The sequence below is a fragment of the Semicossyphus pulcher genome, unplaced genomic scaffold (assembly GCF_022749685.1).
Source record: "Semicossyphus pulcher isolate SPU_LCO1_2020_fin unplaced genomic scaffold, fSemPul1.0.p SCAF_3, whole genome shotgun sequence".
Lineage (NCBI taxonomy): Eukaryota > Metazoa > Chordata > Actinopteri > Labriformes > Labridae > Semicossyphus > Semicossyphus pulcher.
The window spans coordinates 12,792,912-12,804,121 of NW_027211704.1; the positions used below are offsets into that span (position 1 = coordinate 12,792,912).

The following is an 11,210-nucleotide window of genomic DNA, read 5'->3' on the forward strand; positions in this document are numbered from 1 at the left end:
TAAATGAATATTTGCACCCTTCCTTTGCCACTCTCTTTCTTCAGAGGCTTACTGGTTGCGTGAAAATCCCTCCATGAAAGCAAGGCTGAAGCCTCACTCCAGGATTACGGCTCCAGGAAGATTTAGTGACTGACACGTGTTGCACACTCTTCCTCTGCGAGCCTTCTCTCAGGGCAAAAGAGTAAATACAGAAGAACCTGCTGCTGCTACACGCGATCCATGGACACAGGATGACGAGGGACGAACCCGCAGCATGGGAATATTGTTCCCCGATCCCATGTGGGAAGACTTTAACTGGAAGAAGAGGATATGCTGACACTTAAGAATCTGCATGAGAGAAGCTGTGCTATAAACAAGCTTGGCTGAAGAGCCCAGCTGAGTCAGGGGGAGGTGGGTTCATGTGGTGTGAATGGGACAGGAGAGTTGGACTCAAATGCAGTGTTCAGGGATGAACAGCACCCCAGCGATGCCACCTCTGTCTCCAGGGCTGGGTGGCAGCCCTCCGCTGACCTCCCTGTCACCCAAGAGGACCCCCTTCCAGTCTCTGGGATCTCTGTCACCGGGAATGTTCTCCCCCTCGCTCGCTAAGGGCCCCTCTCCTCAGGGGAAAGAGGCCTCCAGTCCCATGACTTCGCCCAGCCCATCCATTATGACCTCCCCAAAATTCTGGCACAAAGCATCCATCTCCAGACTGGCTGAGGAGTTTTTCTGGATTGGTGGCAGTGTGGTCGCACAGCCGAAATGGAGACTGGGTCAGATAGGTAAGCTCCACCAAGGACTCATAAAGTCTTATGACTTCAAACGCTCAAATTACAGCAGAATGTCAGCAGGCTGTTTGGCAGAAGTGCCTACAAGCTGCTGCAAACTGAAGATGTCTAAGTCTCAGACTTAACTGACATTAATGTGATATCCTAAAATGTGATATGTGTGAATATGAAACATTTAACTATATTTTTTCCTTTCTATTTCCCACTAACATGTGTGAAAGTCCAACATTACAGGATAGAGTTGCATGGGAGCTTGTGAGTAGATAACAGGCATATGGACGCCAGACAATCCTTTAGGATTAGCCTGAATGATGTGCCAGGTTGCGTCACATGCATCTGAGCTTCAGATTACAAACAAAGGTTACCTGAACTCAGCACACAAAACAGCCACAACACTTTATCAGGACCTGAATGGGATCAATATCTTTGAATCTGATGTGCTATTATAGTTCAAGCGCTCGCCACACACCATTGAAACGCTGCTAGAAAAGTCAGCAAATAAATCTTCTGAATCACTGTGAGACCACTGATAAATGATGGATTAGTTTTTTTGACAAAGGTCATTTCAGGATTGCGTTTCCTTCTTTTGCCTTGAATCATTGACACACATTTGACATTTAACACACATACAGCTACTTAAATCCCCGTGTGACGCAGCCTTTAATCTAATAAACAAGTGCTTGGTGGTAAACCTTGACTTGTCTTGTCTGTCTTCCTGTGCAAAAGCACAACACGTACGGCAGGATGTCATATGTTACAGATTGCCTAATAAAGAGCGACAGACACCTGACTCTGCATAAATAATGTGTCTCCCTGTGCTCTCCTGTAGTTGAGAGGTGTATGTGCACCATGCAGACTGGCACTCAGATGTCCAAACTGAAGGGGAAGAAGAAAGGACTGGTTCGGTTCTTTTACCTGGACGAGCACAAGTCCTGCATCCGGTGGAGGCCCTCCAGGAAACATGACAAGGCCAAAAGTGAGACATCGCCGTAGTGAATTCCTGTAACAATACATCCATATTTAAGCTAATAGGCAACTAGATATACACTCAAACTCAAAGTATTCCAGGACAACTAGTCTGATGATGGATCGCTCTTAATGACCCCAGTATGTCTTCATTGTCTCTTTCAGTAACTATTGATTCCATCCATGAAGTCTTTGAGGGGAAAAAGTCAGAGATCTTCAGGCGCTACGCAGACAACCGCTTCGACCCAAACTGCTGCTTCAGTATTTACTACGGGGAACGTGTGAAGTCCCTAGACCTGGTCTCCACCAACGCAGAGGAGGCCCGCACTTGGATCACTGGGCTGAAGTACCTCATGGCTGGAATCAGTGATGAAGACAGTCTGGCACGGAGGCAGCGGACACGAGATCAATATCCTTTATGCTGCTTCTCATTCACATGTTTAATCTCTAAATGACTAATTATTACAAATACATAACTACTTACTTACTGGTCCATTAGCGTGAGTGGTTGAAAGCATCTGGCGGAACAGCACATGAACTTCCTCCCAAGTTTTTCCTCCTTAACGGCAGCCTCACATGGTTACAACAGACTTTCTCTGAGGCCGACAAAAATGGAGACGGCACATTGAGTATCGGAGAGGTCCACCAGCTGCTCCACAAACTCAATGTGAATTTGCCCAAGCAGAAAGTCAGGGAGATGTTTCAAGTAAGACAAAAACGTTCAATGTGATTGACCCACAACGAAAGGGGTTTTCTTGTTCAGTAATCTATAATAACTGGAAATGTTGCTTCAAATTGGGTTAAACACCTACAAAATAATTTACATTGCTTGAGGCTCCAACATTATTTAACTAGTGGCTTGCTTGCTTTACTTAGTAGCTGAAAAACAGCCACAGCAATGCTAACAGCTGTTTGATTCTACAGTGAGCAACTGCAGTACTACATTGGAAATGCTAATGCCCGCACGATAGCATGTTCACAATGACAATGCTAGCATGTTGTGTTTAGAGCGTACAATGTTCATCATGGTTTAAATCTTGTGCATGTTTGCTATTTAGTACAAAGAACAGCTAATGAATGGGAACGTCATAAATTTGGAGGTTTGGCCATGATGGTGCCAATAGATGAATCTTCAAAGATCACCAAAGTTCTTCCTGCAGGAAACAATTACAAGTGGAAAAAACTTTAATACAAATCAGTAGTAAACACCACATGTGTCTACTTAGGGGTTGCACCAGAGAAAAAGTCAGAGAATTACCAAAGTTACTAACATTTATCCTCCTGGGACCCTGAATGTTCATACAAAATTGTATGGTAATCCATATATTGTTTTAGCCTGGACCAAAGTGCTGGCACTGCTATTTCCCCATTGTGGGACGAATAAAGGATTATCTTATCTTATACAGACCAACTTGCCTTCCATATAGCCACTGCTAGCATGTCTAAAAATAATGGTTTGTTTACATCAAAAAATGCCACAAAAAGCCTAAGAAGAAAAAGAAACGAAGGTTATGAGCAGGCACTAGTGTGCAAACTGGTGACAGAAAGAAACCAGGCTGAGAAAGAAAAAGTGGGAGTTGAAAACCCTTGATATTTCCTTAAGAGGCCAATTCTTTGCTCACACCCTTTCAGTCAAAGAAGCAGTAAGATAAAAGTATGGCGATGAAGCCAGCAGACAAATATGTACATACAGAATTTTGGCAGGACAGTGCAGGAGAGTGCCACAGGAAGGCCATATGGCCGCCGCTGAACAGATGGCTCTAGCTGCACTGCAATATTGCTTTAGTTGAATGGCTCGCTGTACTCCCCTCCTGATGATGATAAGCTCAACAAGCTCCTTCATGCTTGATGATGTTAGAGATATATACTCCAGATGGATGTTTGGTGGTACCTATTTTCTTTGGCATGTTGGTTATCTCAAACCAAAAGTTATTTCTTGCTCATGAAATACATCTATCGTTATCTGTAGGAAGCAGACACGGACGAGAACCAAGGCTCTCTGGGCTTTGAAGAATTCTGTTCTTTCTACAAGATGATTTCAACACGCCGAGACCTCTACCTGATACTGATCTCCTACAGCAATCAGAAAGAAGTGATGGATCTTCAGGATCTCACACGCTTTCTGGAAATTGAACAGAAGGTACCACACAATGTTAAAATGACTCATGCCCCCTCACCTCAACTGTCATAATTTACATTAAAGTTATTGTATGTTTGTCTTAAGATTTGCATTCAAACAAACCCCACTTTTTCCACTCTATTTTTAGTTTCATTTGTTGGGTTGTAGTCCGCCCTCGTCAGATTCGAATTGGCTTCACATGTAGAGTTGATACACAGGATACCAAGCATTCATGTAATCCAGTTCAACTGTTTGCCATTTTATCTAATCCATACCAGCGAATGAGGATAAAATAGCTAAGCTAAGTTTGTACAAATAACAATAATAAATGAAAGTTGGAGCCTGCACATTGTTATGGATCTGCAGGCCAAAGTCCCTGCCTGGACGAGTTTTGTCCTAAGATGTTGAAGGCTCTACACATGCAGGGTTCCTCTTCAGCAATTCAGGGAGTCTGGGACAGTGCCTGTGGAGTGGCACGCTAGTGTTCTTCAATTATAATGGTATCACACTACTTGGTTGCCCAAATAAAGTTGAATTCAGGGTGCAGGCAAAGGGGCTCCAGCCACTCATTGAACCTCAGATACAGAGGGAACAATGCAGATTCTGTCCTGGCCATGGAAAAATGGACCGACTCACATGGGAGTTTGGTCATCAGTCTCCATGTGTTTTGTGGACTTGAAGAAGACCTTCTTCCTCAGGGAATCAAATGAGGGTACTGCATGAGCATGGGGTACAGAGGTCGTTGTTACAAACCATCCAGTCCATGTATAACCAAAGTAGTATCCTCTGGACAAACTAACAAGTTTCCGGCATGTGTTGGCCTTCACAAGGGGTGTACCTGATTTTGATGGACAGGATCTCAAAGCACAGCCATAGGGAGGAGAGTGTCCAGTTTGGGGGCCTAAGGATTGCATATGCTTTTTGCAAATGATGTGGTTCTGTTTACTTCATCAAACTGTGACCTCCAGCGGGCGCTGGGGCAGTTTGCATCTGAGTGTTTAGCATTCAGAATGTCTGAGGCCATGGTTCTCTGAAACACAGAGGATTAATTCCTCCTTGTGGGGAGTGGGTTACAGCCTCAAGTGTGGTCGAAGGAGTCCAAGTATCTTGGGGTCTTGTACACAAGTGAGGTAAAACGAATAGGAGATTGACAGACTGGTTGATGTAGCACAGTTGTGTGGAAGAGGGAGCTGACCCAGAAGGCGAAGCTCTGGATTTATCAGTCGATCTACGTTTTGAACCTTCACCTAGGGTCATGAGATTCGGTTAATGACCAAAAGAATGAGTGGGTGGCTTGGCTCACCTTGGAGTAGAGCCACTGGTCTTACGCAATAAAAGGAGCTGGCTAAGCTGGTTTGGATATCTGATCAGGATGTCTCCTGGGCGCCTCACTTAGTGGCGCCCAGGAGAGTTTTTCTCCAAAGCGAGAAAGCATGTCCAGCTGGGAGGAGACCCAGAGGTAGACCACAAGCTTGCTGGAAGGATTTTATACCTCATCTGGTCTGGGAACACCACAAGGGTCCCATAGGAGGAGCTGGAAAACAATGCTGGGTAGAAGGACATCTGTGCTAACTTGCTTAGCTTGCTGGCAGTGTGACCAGCCCCAGATGAGCAAAAGAAAATGAGTAAAAATGGATGAAAAGGTTTCCCCACAGCTACAGTGCAGTGCAAGATACAAATGTATTCTCCCATATTTAATATCAAAAATGGCAGACAAAGTGTTCAACCTTGATGTCACCTACTCAGTTAACCCAAAATGACATTCCTGATATCGTTTTATTTGCAGATGCGAGGTCTGGCCAAAGAGCACCTTATTGACATAGTTGGCAGGTTTGAGCCATGTCCTGGCAACCTGCAGCGCATGGTACTGGGTATTGATGGTAAGGGCATTATCAATAACATCACATGCTGTACGTCACTTGAACCAGAAATGACAGCAACGTACAAGTGACACATCTGATCGGAAACTTTCTTCCTTCAGGTTTCACCAACTTCATGAGGAGTCCTGCAGGTGACATCTTCAACCCCGAGCACAATCAGGTGAACCAGGACATGACTCAGCCTTTGACTAACTACTTCATTGCAACGTCACACAACACTTACCTGACAGGAGACCAGCTGCTCTCTCAGTCAAGAGTGGAAATGTACGCCTATGTGCTCCAGGCAGGCTGTCGCTGTGTGGAGGGTAAGAGCCCTCAGAAACAACTGAACTGCAGCTCTCTATGCTGGGATTATGTGACATTACAGATACAGTGATTCACTCATCCTTTTCTGTTTTGTTCTTTTGTCCTCTTTCAGTCGACTGCTGGGACGGGCCTGACGGGGAGCCCATTATCCACCACGGCTACACCTTAACATCCAAAATTCTCTTCAAAGACGTCGTTGAAACAATCAACAAATACGCCTTCACAAAATCACAGTTAGTGCTTTTGCGTCTTGATTCTGCTTTCCAATAAAAACATCATACCTGCTGGCTCAGGTATCATTCATCACTTCATCTCCTTCTAGGTACCCAGTGATCTTGTCCATAGAGAACCACTGCACCGTCCCCCAGCAGAAGAAGATGGCTGAGTACTTGAAAGAGGTTCTGCAAGACAAACTGGATCTGACTACCGTCAACGTACATGAATGCAAAAGGCTGCCCTCGCCTGAGTTCCTGAAAGGGAAAGTTCTAGTCAAGGTATTTTTTTGCCATGGGTGCTGCCAATTGTGAGCTTATGGGATACTCTGACAAAGTAGTATTTATAAGAAGCACGCTTAACCAAACACAATCACACACGGAATTAAATATTTAATCAATTTCTCAGGGAAAAAAACTTCCAGCAAATCTTGATCCTGATGCAGAGGAGGGGGATGTATCTGATGAGGATACTGGTGATGAGGAAGAGGATGAAGACGATGATGATGATGATAATGCACAGGCAAATTACATGTTTACTAGATAGCTAGATAGGTAGATAGATGGGTAGATAGATAGCTAGACAGTGAAAAAAATGCGAAATTATGTCTATCTATCTGTTTTAGGATGGGAAGGGCATTGTTGCTTCCAATTCAACCAAGAAGAAGAGGCGATTTGGAAGATCGATCATAAGGAGCTTCAAACGAAAGGTAAGCCCTTTTCGCAAACGTTTAAATGTTTCAACGGGTTGTGTTGAGGAAAATCTGTAAAAACATTAAAAACATGGAACGTTCTTTATTTTTTTTCCAGAGGAAAAAGAGAAGTCGGATGAAAAACAAAGCAACGTCTGATGGCGAGTCAGATTATAGTAACAGCAAGGAGAGGACACAAATTGTTTACCATCCTAAGTAAGGCTAGTCATTGAATTAAGTAGTTTAAGATATTTAAGACCATTAGTATCAGCGAGTTCACTTGTACTGTCTGTGACTCTCACCTCAGGAAGAGGAAAACAATGAGGCTGTCCAGAGATTTGTCTGACCTAGTCAAGTACACAAAATCTGTCCGAGTGCACGACATAGAAACACAAGGTAAAAGGTCCTCAAAGTAGAAATGTCATCTTTTTATATCTTATTCACACACATTAAAGTTATTTTTCTGTCTGGTAGCATTTACAAACAGTTGGCAGGTATCATCCCTAAACGAGACTGTTATGAACCAGATCTTACAGCTGAAGCCAGGTGAGTTGGTCCGTTTAAACCAACGGCAACTTCTACGAGTGTACCCGTCCAACTACAGAGTGGACTCAAGCAACTTCAACCCACAGCCGTACTGGAATGCAGGATGTCACATGGGTAAGACTCTCACGGAGACCGCGATGCTGACTGCATTAAGAAAATGCAATGAGAGGTACCTTTAGTTTTTGGAGAATCTTTAATTTAATATGTCGACTTTTCTTTTTAGTTGCAATGAATTATCAAACAGACGGCCGCATGCTTGAACTGAACCAAGCCAAGTTCTTAACCAATGGAAACTGTGGATACATTCTGAAGCCGAAGTGCATGCGGAAAGGTATGTGTACGTGCATATTGTGCTGAAGCATTGTTCCCTTGTGTGTGGAGGTAGTTAATGTTCCTGTTTTTTCTCAGCTGCCTTTAACCCCACGATGGAGGATCCTCTACCAGGACACAGAAAGACTCAGTTGGTGCTGAAGATCATCAGTGGACAGCAGCTGCCCAAACCAAAAGACTCCATGTTTGGGGACAGAGGGGAGGTGAGGCTAACATACTAAAGGCGTGATCTAATAAATTATTAAGACACCTTTCCAACTTTCATCGCTAAAATTCTTTCTTTGCTGATCTAGATAATCGATCCCTTTGTCGAGGTTGAGATAATCGGTCTACCTGTTGATTGTTCCAAGCAGCAGACCAGAGTGGTGGATGACAATGGTATGTGCACAGAATACACCTTGCTATACAACACTCATAAGTCAGTTGATGGAATTTACCTGTAATTTAGGTTTCAATCCGATGTGGGAGGAGACCCTCGTCTTCAACGTTCAAATGCCGCAGCTCGCCCTGGTGCGATTCCAAGTGTGGGATCATGATCCTATTGGACGAGATTTCATTGGACAGAGGACTGTTGCCTTCACCAGCATGATGCCAGGTAGATTACATGATGATGTATAAAAATACAAAGACTTTTTTTTTTTTCAAACATCTTCTCTAATGAGGACATTTTTTGGGAAATGTGCTTGATTGCTGTCTAGTCTGATTTCTTGCAGAGAATTAGATGAGGAAATTGAAACCACTCATATCTGTTGGATTAATAAGGCTACAGCTAGCAGCTAGTTAGCTTAGCTTAGTAAAATCTGCCTACCAGCACCTCTAAAACTCATGACATAGCAAGTTATTTATCTTGGATAATGGAGACTCACTCTGATGACAAACTCCAGGAAGTTGTTGCACCCACCCAAGAAAAACTCCGCCATAAAACCACAACTTGTCATTTTACACAAGGTTTTGTCAGACTAAACTAACTCCCAGAAAGAAAGCAAACAATAATATTTGTACAGGTACCTCAGGGTAGACAACTGGCGGGGATAAAACTGTGAAATTCAAAAACGTGTCATTTTAGCTGTAACTGCCACATTTAAAGATGAACAGTTAAACACAGTGGTCCAACCTGTCCATCGTTTCTGCTGTGCTGATTTGATGCTATGCTAGCATCTTTAAAACAGACATCTTACTGCCAGTTTCATTACTTAAACAAAATCTAATGCTCTTTAGTGTCACAAACATTAACTTAAATAACTTAGTGACCTGCTGTAATACTATTCCACCAATATCTGAGCCTCAATACTTAACAGTAAGTAACGTTAGCCTAGCTAACTCATCCCTTTTCAAACCCTAAATTCAGAGCTAGCTCCCAGTATCTTTGCACAACTACTAGCTTGGCTGCGTGACACAGAGATTTTACCCCAAAATTATTGTAAACAGACCTTATGATTCATTCTATAATTTGAATGATATTTAGGTTAACATGATCTTTTAATTAAAAATTGTAGGTTTTCGGCATGTTTACCTTGAGGGAATGGCCGAGTCGTCCATCTTTGTTCACGTGGCTATCAATGACATCACAGGAAAGGTAAGCTACTCTAAATAAAGACACAAGTTATTTCAGCTTCATCTGCAAATACTATGTTAATGTTATAAATCTTTTGTGTCCTTTCTAAAAAAGATCAAACCATCAAATGCGGTGCATGCAGCCAGAAAACACATCCAGAAAGCTGCCCAGAAGCACATGAAGGGTCAACAAAGGCAAACCTCTCTGGACTCCTCTGTCCTGTCTTCAGAAGACGGACGTTCTCTTTACTTCCGCAAGGATCTGGACACTATCTCTCAGGAAAGCTGGAATGGGGATGTATCTCCTCTGATACTTGGGCCAGCAGCCAAGGCTGCCATCCACAAAGGGGCCATGAGTGAGCCACTGAGGCGAGCTCACAGAGTTAAAATTCATGAACCGCCAGAGACAAGGAGAGGGTTCTTCAGCCGGATGTCCTCCACTGACTCCCACCACACGGGGGCTTCTTCCTCTTTCAGAGCAGATAGCTTTGACCTTGAGGCATATCCCCAGGTGTCTTATCCTGATGGTCCTGCTCCTGACAGTCAAAATCGAATTGAGGAAGAGCTGGAGAATGAACCAGAGTCAAACTGTGCTGAGGAGGAGACAGTTCAGACATTTGAACCAGAGCAGCCTGAACAATCTGAGGAATTACCAACAGAACCTCAGCCAGACACGGACTTTAATATTGAACCTGAGCAACTAGCAGAGACTCAGAGTAAGACAGATTCACTCCCTCAGCCTGTGCCACAGCCTCTGATGCAGTATGAAGCCAAATACTCTCAACTTATCCCTCCATCGTCCCCTCCCAGGGTGAGACGGACCTTAGAGGCTCCAGTCACCCCCCTACCGTCCACACTGATGCGAACAAAGGCCCGCTCACGCAGTTGCCCCCGAAAACAGATTTCCTCTCCTCAGACACCGATGGTAAACCGCAGGCCTGCTGTCCACTGGCAGACACAGCGAGCACACAGCGAGGGCAGCTACAGCAGCCAGGTGAGGCCCATACCCAACGGCCTCTGCCTGTCTGACAGCTCGTCCAGCAGCAGCGAAGGAAGCACTGGCAGCCTGGAGGTTGCTTACTCCTGTGTGCCAGACGGTGAAGAGCAAAACGAGGGCACTCTGCAGAGGGAGATGAGGGTCCTTTTTGACCGGAGGATGAGCGAGATCCGCTGTAAATCGCCACTTTTTCTAAATGGTGAGTCATAGATGATGTTTGATTTGCATTTGCATAGAGATAAATACTATTTTTTTTCCTTTGGGATACCGATTCTGATACCTATATTCACAAATCGGATGAGTACAGATCCCATACCACTGCAAGAATAAAAAACATACAGCAGTATATTACTAACCCTTTCTAGATGTGATTCGACAGTCATAACTTAAATAAATAACAATTTGGTATGGAGAAAATGATAACTAGTGTCTGCTTAAGAGCATTGAAGAAACACTGTTTTTTAAGGTGAAGCTCCTTCTGTAAATTTACCCGTTTTTATTTCCGGGTCAGTTTTTGTTTGGGAGTGGAGGAGACCTCTCCGTTTAATTCGGCTCCAGTTAAAAACCTCAGGAACGACCATCGATAGAGGAATGCTAACTTAAATACAAGCACAGTGCCAACAAAGAAACTGAGCTAACGAATATGAATAACGCTAACGTGCTAAGGCTGCGGAAGCATCACAGAAACACAGATTTTTAACGTGAAGCTCTTTGTTAGTAAAGACTAATGTAGCATTCTCCGCTGGCACAGCAAATCCGTATTTCTTTGCTGCTCTAAAACAGACGTTGCAGCCATGACACATCATGGCGGCAGTATAAAGCATGGTCAAGTGTCGGACAC

General features: G+C 43.9%; 1 protein-coding gene across 1 annotated transcript; it reads left to right on the forward strand.

Annotated features, from left to right (window-relative positions):
* The first annotated feature begins 433 nt into the window (after positions 1-433).
* On the forward strand, positions 434-10,579 carry plch2b (phospholipase C, eta 2b). Its single transcript, XM_069678525.1, is given in 19 exon segments — positions 434-761; positions 1,597-1,743; positions 1,899-2,142; positions 2,310-2,439; positions 3,703-3,873; positions 5,639-5,732; positions 5,834-6,037; positions 6,151-6,271; positions 6,361-6,532; positions 6,660-6,773; positions 6,877-6,960; positions 7,061-7,158; positions 7,250-7,602; positions 7,712-7,819; positions 7,897-8,021; positions 8,112-8,196; positions 8,267-8,413; positions 9,315-9,394; positions 9,488-10,579. Coding segments are annotated over 19 exon segments (3,897 nt in total).
* The last annotated feature ends 631 nt before the right edge of the window (positions 10,580-11,210 follow it).